Below are 12,431 nucleotides of genomic sequence, written 5' to 3' on the forward strand. Positions count from 1 at the left end.
TTTTTCACATATTCTTTAAATATTTTTTAAATCTTTTTAAAAATATAAAAATTTATTAATAATCATTTCTTTACTTAATAAAAAAAAAATATAAATATAGGTCTATTTGGGAGCCAGTTCATCGGTTCCAAGCTTTTTCCGATAGGGTAATGTTACATCGACGGGCAGAAATCCTCGTTTGACCGCAGTACAAAAAACGTAATCGAAGCGCTTTTCAAGAAGCCACGTGGAGATTTTTCGCTCAATGAGCCAGACGGACACACAGATAGAGAGGGGTTCAGTTTTTTTTTTTTTTTTTTTTTTTTGCTTTTTTGATGATTGTGGAGCCGTTGCTGTGCTTTTCAAAAATCTTCTCTCCCATTTTCTTTGTTCGGTGTTTAGGAGGAGAGAGAGAGAGAGGGAGAGGAGACGGAGAGTTGAATATCTCTCTCTTCTTGATATTATTATTATTCTTTTTTTTGGGAATTGTGTTCTTTTTGTTAGGAGTTAGGACTGGGGGTGTTGATTTTTATTTTCTTGAAGGTAGAGGCCGGAGGAAGTGGGAGGAGATTGAGTTGGAATTAGGGTTCCAACCATGAATGTGATGCGCCGGCTAAAGAGCTTTGCTTCGGGTCGCACTTCTATTTCGTCTGATCCTGTAAGTCCCCCTTTTTTTCCCTTCTTTTTGTTCCTGCTTTTAAGAAAATATCGTTACGTTTTCTACTCTTACTTGGCTTAATCTGTGTTTGGTTTCCAAGAAAATGGAGGTAAGCGAGTGGGCAGGATAGGAGAATAATGGATTTTATGTTTTTGGATATTTGAATCTGGGTGATGCTTTTTTTTTTTTTTGTTTGAGGTGGCTAATGTGTATTTCAGGCTTTTTCGTGTATTTCTAATCTAATGTTTTTCGAAAACTTTTGTTTTTCTTCTCGTTAAGAATTTTTTTATTTTTATTTTCTCTCTTATCCCTTGACATTCTTTCTCAGGGAAATCGGTTCACCTCCAGCTGTTTTATTTTTTTTTTTCTCTTTTCTTTTTGGGCTCGGTTTTTTGGGGTTGTGTTATTTGATGTATGGCAGGACTGTTAATACCTTTGTGTTGGTTTTGTTTCCCAATATTTTTGGGGACAGAAATCAACCAGTATCTGGGATGCAATATGGCATTATTTTAATGGATAAAACCCAACAAGAAAAAAAGGAAAAATATGACAAATTTGATGGTATATTTTTTAAATTATGTTCCAAACTGTGGTGTTGTAGTTTCTATTTTTCCCCAAAATGTGTTTGAAATTCATTTGGTGCTTTGTTATTACGAAGTATTGGATTATCTGATATTGTTGTCGAAACGCTTGTATCTGCACAAGGTCCTCATAAACTCGATGCTAATGATAATTCCTGTGAGATTTTGATGATGTTTTGTTGCACGAGGATGAGATTTAGTTCTATAATTGGTGCAGTTGACCATAGGTAATTGGTGTAGTTGACAGCAATGTTTTGAATACCGTTTCGTTCGAAGCATTGAAATGAGATATTTCGTTACTGGTACTGTTTTGGAATAGTCTATATATGAATAATTATATATATAAATATATATAAATTATATATAAATATATATATATCTAAATTATAAATAGTCTGGTCTGAATTAGGGGGTCAAAAAATGAGCTTGTAGTTTGAAGAAATGAAAAAAAAAAAAGATGAAAAAAGTAAAGGCTGAAATATAGGCCGGTACAAGCCTAAATATCGGTTGGTACCAGCCGAAACGGCTGAAATTCTGACTGGTATGAAACTATACCATTCTCTGTACCGGCTACACTATAGAAATGAAATATTTTGGCCATACTGGCCGGTACGGTACGAAATTTAAAACACTGGTTGACAGTAACCTATGCTTTAGTAGCTTCCTTCTGCCAAAGACTATCACGATTAGATTAGTTAGAGGTCAAATCACCATTATTGTTTCTTTCCTAATGCACATGCAATGCTTTGTTTGTATTTTTTTGGTGGGGTTGGTGTGGTTTTGCATTTTAGTGAAGGGTTAATGATGAAGCATTACGCAAATGAATGTCTTATTAACTCTTGGGGGGCGTGGATTCGCATTTTAGGAAAAAGGTCATGGAAATTCATTTTTTGAACTAGGACCACAGATTTTTCTTATGCCTGCTGGAGAATGTACCCATTACAGTGCTAGATGGATGAGGCATTTGGTTTATGGAAATCAACTGCTCATAACAATTATATTAGCTGCAGGGAGCATTTTTTGACTTTTGGCCTATAATGCCTTTTAAATTATTAGGATTATACAATGTTTTAGTCTATCCTTGAGGGATTTATTATGAGGTCGATAGCTCTGACAAAGTGACAAATGCAGCTCAAAAGGTCAGTTTAACTGCATCTTCACATGAAGCAGTTATAACTTACTAATTGGCTAACTGTTCTTGTACGTTTATGTTGTATTAATGGCTCCCTTTAGTTTATGTTGCTTCCTGTTGTTTTTCCCAAATGTCATAATGTGTAAGAAACAAGTGATGTGCAGTGAGGTTTATTAGATTTGAGAGAGAATAGGGGCTATGTGGGCTCTATTTCTCATGATCTATTATATCTTAGGTACATCATTAACTTCTCATGTCTAATTTTTAATCTCCAATATAAATTGTTTACCTTTAGGGTGGGGATTCTAGCTCCAAGAGAGCAAAGTTTGATCAAGAGACTGAGCGCTTGGATAACGAGGAACGAAATAGATTAGTGAGATGTGCCACGGGTCTGGAGCAGCACATGGCTTCTACATCACTGGAAACTGCTGCAAGCGTGTCTGATATATCTTCAATGGCTAGAAAAGAAAAGTCCAGTTATGAACAGCTTCCTAAAGAAATGCATGAAATGAGAATTAGAGATGAGAAAGCCAACAACCATGATGAAAAGGTAATTTTTTGTTGTTTGAATTAATCTGCTTCTTCCTTCTCCATATGCAGTTTTCTAATTTATTTTGATCTATATCATGCTGCTATATATTTATATATATATATATACATCAAAAAATTATAACACACACACACACACACAGACATAACTATCAATCCCTTAAATGACCTTATACAGGATTGATACTATTAATCTGATTGATCCTGCGTAATCTTTGTAACAACCATGATAGAAACAGTTCTGCATCATGCAGGATTTGGAAGCTGCTGTTGTGAATGGTAATGGAACAGAAACTGGTCAGATAATTGCAACTACAGTAGCTGGTCGAAATGGACAACCAAAACAGGTGACTTGATATCTCCTGTTCATTGCTGCATTTTTTGGGCTTCCCTTTACTGTTTTTATTCATTGTCCATCTGGATCAATATGGGATTCTCATGGTGTATGTATTCATTCCCATAAATTTCTTGGGCTTGTCATTGTGGTGAAATCCCTTGTATTTTACTTTTATTATTATTAATTTTTTTGGGGGGTTGGGGGGGCGTCTGGGCGGTGTGCACTGGTTCATCCATTTACAAAGGTCTTAATGATTTGTTTTTTACCTGGTTTCAGACAATCTCGTACATGGCAGAGCGTGTGGTTGGCACTGGTTCATTTGGTGTTGTCTTTCAGGTGCTTATACTAGTTTTATCTGCTTGTGTTCATGGATCCATACTGATGTTTTAATTAATTGTGCGCACTCATGTATTTTGTATTTTTATTCATAAAAGATGTTGACATTTACTCTTACGCACTCATTTGATGTATATCTGTTGCAGGCCAAGTGCCTGGAAACAGGTGAAGCAGTTGCAATAAAAAAGGTGCTGCAGGATAGGAGATATAAGAATAGGGAACTTCAGATTATGCGTGTACTCGACCATCCTAATGTTGTTCAACTGAAGCACTGTTTCTTTTCAACCACAGAAAAAGATGAGTTGTACCTTAACCTTGTCCTGGAGTATATATCCGAAACTGTCTACAGAGTATCAAAGCAGTATATCAAGATGAACCAAAATATGCCTATCATCTATGTACAACTTTATGCATACCAGGTGAACAATGTAACTTTGCATTTACCTCTGCAGTGAGATTCTTTTGATAGATATAGCAGATAATCACTTGGTTGTTTTTTCCATTGTTGCTTCATAGATAGGTGTTACCTCTTGTATACCATCTTGCGTACTTGGGCTATGCCTATTCTTATCAATACAATCGTTTACTTGTATAAAAAAAAAATAATCACTTGGTTGTTTTTGGTGTATTTATCCTTCAAAATGTGTTTTTTTTTCCTGTTTTGTCTTTGTAGATTTGTCGTGCACTAAATTACTTGCATCGTGTCGTTGGAGTATGTCATCGTGACATTAAGCCACAGAATCTACTGGTAAGATGTTCTTCCTCTTGTTTCATCAGTTTGATACCAGCATGAGGAAATTATCAGTCTCAGTTTCTATACTTATTTTAGTGTAATTATGAACTGATCGAATTAATCATGAAACTTTAGTGTGAGTTGATAGTGTAGCTTTCCTTTGGATTTCTTGATTTTAGAATATGGCTGCTGTCAGAAACTATAAATGGTGTTTGTGTTTGTCATAAAGATTTGGCTGGACTTGAAAATGTTTCTACATAAGGAGGGTTTTTAAATGTAATATGTCAGTGCTTCGCCTAGACTCTTTCACTGGGACTTTTATCATGCACTTTCTAGGATTGCAGGGAATGTAATTTTGATGTCATACAACGCTCGTTGGTAAATGTTTATTTGTTTGGTTATTAGTTGTCATTTTGTTTGAACTCTTGATACTGTACAATGTCAAGCAATACTGGGGTTAAGGTTTGTAAAGCTTGCTGCAGGTCAATCCCCACAATCATCAGTTAAAGATATGTGATTTTGGCAGTGCAAAGATGCTGGTATGCTCTTCCTTCTCTTTTCTTTCCTTTCTCAAAAGGATTTCAGAAATAAATGTGGCAACTCATGAAATTCATTTTGACATTTAGGTGCCAGGTGAACCAAATATATCATATATTTGCTCTCGATATTATAGGGCCCCAGAACTTATATTTGGGGCCACAGAATACACAACCGCAATTGATATGTGGTCAGTTGGTTGTGTCCTTGCTGAGCTTCTTCTAGGACAGGTGGGTGTATAAATGTGATTTTTTTTATTTCCTGAACTTGGGTGACATGTTTAATCATCAAAACATAAGTATAAGATTTTAGTTCATTTCAATTTCTCCTTTCCTTCACTCATGCCTGCAGTACATGCAGAGATGTTCTTTGCAGCACTTACCGTAGAAATAATATCTTTCTGTTCAACTTCCAGAAGTTGTTGGAACATGTATAATTTCAATTTTTTAGTGAGCAAAGAGTGCTTTCCTATCACAACTTGTATTTTACATCTCTAGTAGTTTGTGCATTTCCACCCATGCCTTTTATTTGGGGGTTTAGCAACCATTTAATGGAGAAAGCACTTGTTCTTTTGTTATGAAGTTTTTAGATATTTGGGTTCTTTTCAAATAAGCTGCATGTCCAGTTCTAATGTTTACCTGGTTTACAGCCACTGTTTCCTGGTGAAAGTGGTGTTTATCAGTTGGTCGAGATCATTAAGGTGTACTATCTACTTGTTATTTCTCTTCTTTACTACTATGCTACTGTTTTGGATTATCTCAACACTTTTCTTCATTTTTGGCCGTATCACATTAGATTCTGGGGACACCGACCAGGGAAGAAATCAAGTGCATGAATCCGAATTACAATGAGTTTAAGTTCCCTCAAATTAAAGCTCACCCGTGGCACAAGGTTTGCTAGAAATTTTGGCATTTCTTCGTCATTGATGGAAAATGTACTTTCTTGTGAAAGTGGAAAATCTTATTACCATACAATTTTCAGATATTTCACAAGCGAATGCCACCTGAAGCGGTGGATCTTGTGTCAAGGCTGCTCCAGTATTCACCTAGTCTACGTTGCACTGCTGTAAGAAAATTAATTACTCTATTTTTCTCCTAAATTTTATCAAGGAAAATTCTATTTGAAGGCCTTTATATCACACACCATCAACGTGGCATAATGTAATTTGGAAGATAAATTTTAAAATTTGAATTTTACAAATCAAATTATGCCATGTGGATGGTGTGTGGTGTAAAAGCCTTCAAATGGCACTACTCGTTTGTCAAATGGTTTTTTGGGCATCTTCTTAACGATGGTTCAGTAAATATACGGTGTAGTCTAAATTTTGTCTTCCCTTAACAATTTGGGACATTTTTTTTATTTTGGGTGAAACTTGGCTACACTCTACAGCTTTCTTAGGAAGTTGTAGAATGGTTCCTTTGGTCAAGAGGCTACTGCGAATAGGCATATGCCTGTATGGGTTAATCTTCTTTCATCTAATTGGGGTACACACACAAACATATATACTATGTAATGTGGTGAGTTTCACATATGGTCTCATTGTCAAGGTCATCTCATTGTTTACTTATAAAAAGAAAAAAAAAAAAGTTATCTCATTGTTGAGAATATATAGATCACTTTTTTTGGCAATATCATAACTTACATCTCATGTTTCAGTTGGAGGCATGCACTCATCCCTTCTTTGATGACCTGAGGGATCCAAATGCATGTTTGCCTAATGGGCGAGCGTTACCTCCTTTGTTCGATTTTACAGCTCAAGGTAAGTTGGTCTTCAGCTTTCTTTCCCTTCATACATTGCTTAAGGTTCCTCATTAGTGCTGATGCCAAAATCCGTCACAGAATTGACTGGTGTATCTGCCGAACTGCGTCATCGCCTCATACCTGAGCCTGCAAGTAACCGTTTTGGATGCACAGTTGCCTGAAGAACTATGCTATACCCTGCACCAATAGCCCAAGATACACTGCCTTTGGTCTTGAGAGTTATTATTGATGACAGAACCAAGGGGGTGGGAAAGTCTAGGGGCTGTCAGATTATTCATCGAGGATGTGATGGATCTGCAGGTGGAGGGAGTAGAATTGCTTGAATGAGGTTGAAATTGCAATTTAATGATGTAAAATTGTGTGCCTTGACTTTCGATTATGTTATCTTGTCATATATGGTTTATGGGTATTTGAAATGGAAACTAACACGAATGATATTAGATAAACTAGGATGATTTTTTCTTAGTGTATACTGCCTACTCCTTTTGTTGTTACAGAGCAATCCATATATCTACAGAAAAAATGATCACTTTTACCCAAGTTTTTGTGGGGTATGAGGTTTGAAATAATCAGGTACCAAAAAAATAGAAAAGAGATACATTTGTATTACTTCTGGAGGAAGAATAGCTGGAAGTTTAGCACCAGAACTGAGTAACTCGATTATAGTTTATAATCTTGCCACTTCCTTGCAATTTATAATTTTAGGAAAGTCTAATTGTCAGTGTTGCCTAGCTTGTAATAACATCTAACATGGTTGCACTGCAAAATGTTTACTTCGAGTGAAATGAAAGAGAATCTTTGTTCAGGTTGTCAACGCCCCGGATTTTTTTTTTAGTATATTTTCATGGTGGGATTACTTTATTACAAAAGGATTGTGCAAAATTTGTCTATTTGGAGCTCGTACATTATCATGAGATTTAATTCAAGCAAGATATGGCTTACTAGAAACAGAATTACCATGAGGGTCAGGAATAGTTTGACTATAATTGTCCTTTAAGCAGTGCAGGAGAGTTCAAAATGGCAGATTACTGAATATATACTATTAGGTAATATAGAAGACAAGTCAGTAGATAAAAACTTGCCTATGGAGGTCCCAACTCCCAAGTGCTCAGACTTGAGATAAATCTAAATCATGTCGTACAAGTATCAAAGATGGAAGATTAAAATTACCTGCTACTTTTGTGTGACAGTGGAGATCTTATCAGCCTACAATTTCCAGATATTTCACATGCGAATGGCCCCTGAAGGCTGAAGCAGTGGATCTTGTGTCAAGTCAGTTCCAGCATGTTGCATTACCTTGACAGTTGTAATCCCGGATCTACGAACTCCAAATGCGAAGTTGATGCTCTGGGTCCCTATAGACGCTAGAATGAAAGCATAGGGAGCAAAGAATAATTAGATACCCAGGTAGTTCGAGCCATAAACAATGAGTGTTCCCCCTAGGTCTACACAGATCATGAGTTCAGCTACCGCATTTGCTTGAGCAGCACATCCACAAGACTGAAACTCAAAGGAACCAAGGGGAGCCTGCAGAAGAGGTGGAGTATATGATCAAATTCAATGCAACGTGCAAAACCAAAATGTAATAGAACAAACGTTGCTGGGCTAAAATTGCACTTTCCAATCAAGCCATGGCTAATTGAGACAACTTACAATGAGGGTGAAAAATTTTCCATCTAGCAGTTGGAAGGAGTTCAAAATGGCAAATTACTCACTATTGATTATTAGGTACTACCATATAACAAGGCAGCCACATAAGGTAAGTTACCCATGGAGGACCGAGGTCCAAGAGCTCAATTGAGACGTTTCATATCATGGCTATTATGGATAGGAGTTTCGTATTACCTGCTAAATCAATCTTTCACTCGAGTGTCATGGGGCAGGGGTCTGCAAATTTCACAGGTTCCAGCACTTCCATATTTCGTCTGTGTCAAAAATCTTTTCAAACAAAAAAGAAATGATAATTTCTGTTCTAAATATTGGCATCAAGGCAAAGAAGAATGTGTTTAGTGGTCTCAATCTTGAGAGTGTAATGTTGCAGATAAAAATTCCATAGTGAGAGCACCGATAGTTGGTGATTTAATTAGGCGCTCCTCGTAGGAGACTGGATGGGAGCCAACGCTGAGATGGAATTCCTACCAATAGTCCCCACAAGAACAATTTCCATCTCTAAAATGATGAAAACAGTTTGAATCCCTCAAAATAATATGCCGAAGAAATACTCTTGATATATATTTCATAGCAGTATGACAATCCCCACAAACCCGAAGATTCTTAAAAATTCGTATAGGTGCTCCAGGTGGCACAGTGAGAATCCCGAAAGCAATGGCTAACTTCTCGCTGTGATAAGCTAGACCAAGCTCCTTGCCCTCCTCATCCATGTCATGAAGTGCAAAATTCATGTCCGGCACATATCCAGCTTCCTTGATTAGTATCATAATCTCATCTATCTTGGAATATATCTCAGTTGTCCTTGGATGGCCTCTGTCTTCCGACATAAATCTATGCACATGGCTGTTCAGCTCAATCCAACTGCAACCTGGCTCCTTACTGATTCCCATTGATTTCATCAATCTTCGAATTCTTGCAGCATCTTCCCATCTACCAGCAGAAAAATACATGTTAGATAATAGAACATACGGCACAGCATTTGAGGGTTCCAATTCAAAAAGGTTCTTTGCAGCCTTCTCTCCCAACTCTAAATTCCTATGTACTCTACATGCAGCAAGTAGTGCCTTCCATACAGTTGCATCTGGTTTAACATCCATTTCATTCAGTAATTCCTTGGCCTCATTAAGTTTTCCTGAGCGCCCCAAGAGATCAATCATACAAGCATAGTGTTCAGCACCTGGTTTTATTCCAAAGACCCGATTCATTGATTCAAAAAACCAGCGACCATCATCAACAAGACCAGCATGGCTGCAAGCAAATAGTAAGCCAATGAAAGTGATGAAGTCTGGCTTTGTGCCACTTGCTATCATCCGATTGTAAAATTGTATGGAATCCTTTCCTCTACCATTCTGTGCATAACCAACTATTAAAGCTGTCCATGTAACTACATCCTGAACTTGCATTGAATTGAAGACTCCATTAGCATCCTCTATACACCCACATTTTGCATACATTGTGACAAGGGAATTATCTATTGACAAAGATGATACAAGTCCAAATTTAATAAAGTTTGCGTGAACTTGTTGCCCAAATTTTAGTAGTGTCAGTTCTGCACAGGCACTCAAAATGCTTGCAATCACAAATTCATCCGGGCAAATTCCTGTAGTTCTCATATCACAAAACAACTTAATGGCTTCTTCATGAGAGCGATTGTGAGCATACCCTGTGACCAAGGAGGTCCATGAGATCACATCCCTGTCTACCATCCGACTGAACACCTCAAATGCACATTCTAAGTACCCTTGTTTGGCATACATGTCAACAAGAGCATTGCTCACGAGCTTATAAGCTTCAAATCCAGTCTTGATGATCATACAATGAACACATTTAGCATTTTTCATATCCATCGTGGAAGCGAAAGAGTTTAGGACCGATGGATATGTAAAATCATCAATTTTCATATCTCTCGCATGCATTTTCTTAAATAAGGACAGAGCTTCCTGTTCAAATCCATGCCTCACACACCCAACTATCATTGAGTTCCAAGAAACCACATCATCAATTTCCATATTCTCTAATGCCCTCCTTGCACTGTTCAAGTTTCCACATTTTGCATACATATTAACCAATGCACTTTGAACAAACACATTAGCCCCAAAACCACTCCTAACTATGCATCCATGGACCTGAGCCCCGAAATCACCTGCTGAAACTGATGCACAAGCAGTCAAAATGCTAGGAAATGTAAACTGATTGGACTCAACCCCTTCTGCCTGCATGCCTCGGAAACACTCAATTGCCTTAAACTCATCACCATTTTGGGAGTACCCAGAAACCATAGCAGTCCATAACACATGATTTCTCTTCCCAGGCAATGTATCAAAAAGATATTCGGCTTCCAAAATGCACTTGCACTTTGCATACATGTCAACAAGAGCAGTGACAACAAAAACATTAGAGTCGAATCCAATCTTTATTAAGTAACCATGAATGATTTGACCTCCCTGCAGCAATCCCAATACCGAGCACCCCCTTAGAGCACTACCCAATGTATATTGGCTCAGCTTTTGTCCCTCATACAGCATTTCCCTAAACAAGTCTAAAGCTTCCATTTCACAACCATATCGACAATACCCGGATATAAGGGAAGACCAAGTAATAGAACTTCGATTAGGAGTCTCATTAAACAGTTTTTTAGCTTCAGCCAAGCTCCCTGAATTCGCATAAGCAGCAATCATTGTGTTCCAGCTAAACTCGTCCCTATTAAACATATTATCAAACATTTTACGGGCTTCATCAATTCGACCTGATTTAGACAAATCATTCAGCAGCCGGTTCGAAAGTAGCCGGTTTGAGTCAAGCTTAGAATTCACTATGCTATGAACATGCCGGGCTAAATCTCTGGGACTGAACTGATGGCACGCTTTATGGCATCTGAAAGTTCCTAAGTTTGATTTGATCATAAGCATCTTGTGCTCACCGGCCACTATTCCGAAGAGTTCATCCAAGTAGTAAACATTTAAGTTTCAAAAATCCAAATAAAAGAAGAAGAAGGAAAAATGCGACCGCACGCGTGTATTATATGTTTGTGTATATATGTTATCTGCGTTTTTGAGAGAGATAAGGGGAGTATCACTGCAACGAAATATTTCTGTCGGTGGATGGGTAAACTCGTCAATTTAAGTCGAAGCTGAGATGTGATGAAATGAGATATTTTGAATATTAATGAGATATTTTAAATATTAATGAGATAAAATAATTTGTAAAAAACTGTATGTTTGAATAGTGAGATTAGATGAGATAAAATGATTTTGACTTATTGGAATTTGATAAAGGAAAATACTAAAACCACAACTGGGTTTTCTTAATTGGAATATCGACTGGCTTTTTTTTTTACTTAATGATTAAATAAATATTTTTTATTGATGTTGCGAATTATTTAAAAATGATAAAAAAAATGCATGAAAAAAAAAAAGGGAAACACATTGGGCGGAACCAGTCAGGATCCCCCATGTGTGGGTGTAGAAGCACTCTTTGATAAGGGGATGGATCCCACCAATGATTGAGTAATAGTTATGAATATATTAATAAAAAATCATATTTATGAATAATTAAAAAAATATATCAAAAATAAATTTAAAATCCAAAATTTATTGGGAAGTTGTTGGTCAAAATTACTCTATAATTTCAAAAACTAATTTCTCTTTTTTAAAAGATATTATTCTTAAAGATATTATTATTCTAAAAAATAATTTAAATCCCAAAATATATTGGGAAGTTGTTGGCTGAAATTTATAATTTCTCTTTTTTAAAAGATATTTTTATCTAATTATTTTTCTATATATAAGAAATTTGTTATTTTTTATTCTAATTATAAATTATAATAATTTTGATTATTGTAATAAATAAGTATATGAATTATGTTGTAGATTTTTTTAAAATAATTTATTAATTTCTAATTTTCTAATAAAACCACAAAATGCACTTCTATCAATACTCACAAAATTGTCAATATCTTTGTGAAAATATATTATTCTAATAATGACTTATTAATTATTCTATTTTAATCACTAAGGAATTTTTTTTTACTGTGTGAGATTCTTTTTACCATTTTATGTTAGAAAGTAATGAGATGTGTTTGAAAACTTAAAGATGAAATAGATATGTGAAATTAACCTCTTTGATAGACAAAACTATCTCATCCATACAGACCAGAT

The 12,431-nt window shown here is 36.2% G+C and overlaps 2 protein-coding genes across 4 annotated transcripts; one reads left to right on the plus strand and one right to left on the minus strand.

The window, feature by feature from the left end:
- The first annotated feature begins 240 nt into the window (after positions 1–240).
- LOC121246554 (shaggy-related protein kinase epsilon-like) lies at positions 241–7,068 on the plus strand. 3 transcript variants are annotated; one of them, XM_041144729.1, is made up of 14 exons: positions 241–415; positions 523–637; positions 2,646–2,900; positions 3,154–3,246; positions 3,513–3,572; positions 3,719–3,991; positions 4,246–4,320; positions 4,788–4,844; positions 4,932–5,072; positions 5,492–5,542; positions 5,638–5,733; positions 5,824–5,907; positions 6,499–6,601; positions 6,682–7,068. In XM_041144729.1, exons 2-14 carry the CDS (start codon positions 575–577, stop codon positions 6,762–6,764), a joined length of 1,434 nt encoding a protein of 477 aa, XP_041000663.1. In that variant the 5' UTR covers positions 241–415; positions 523–574; the 3' UTR covers positions 6,765–7,068. The 3 variants fall into 3 exon arrangements, with proteins under 3 accessions (XP_041000663.1, XP_041000664.1, XP_041000662.1); XM_041144730.1 differs by having other exon boundaries at positions 261–415; positions 527–637; XM_041144728.1 differs by having other exon boundaries at positions 306–637.
- A 496-nt stretch (positions 7,069–7,564) lies between these two features.
- LOC121246553 (pentatricopeptide repeat-containing protein At2g03880, mitochondrial) lies at positions 7,565–11,386 on the minus strand. The gene is made up of 2 exons (XM_041144727.1): positions 8,449–11,386; positions 7,565–8,130 (listed from the first exon to the last, which is right to left on the minus strand). The coding sequence occupies exon 1, from the start codon at positions 11,181–11,183 to the stop codon at positions 8,739–8,741; it is 2,445 nt and encodes an 814-aa protein (XP_041000661.1). The 5' UTR covers positions 11,184–11,386; the 3' UTR covers positions 7,565–8,130; positions 8,449–8,738.
- Between the last annotated feature and the right edge of the window lie 1,045 nt (positions 11,387–12,431).

This window comes from Juglans microcarpa x Juglans regia, chromosome 1S (assembly GCF_004785595.1).
Source record: "Juglans microcarpa x Juglans regia isolate MS1-56 chromosome 1S, Jm3101_v1.0, whole genome shotgun sequence".
In the NCBI taxonomy this organism is placed as follows: Eukaryota; Viridiplantae; Streptophyta; class Magnoliopsida; order Fagales; family Juglandaceae; genus Juglans; species Juglans microcarpa x Juglans regia.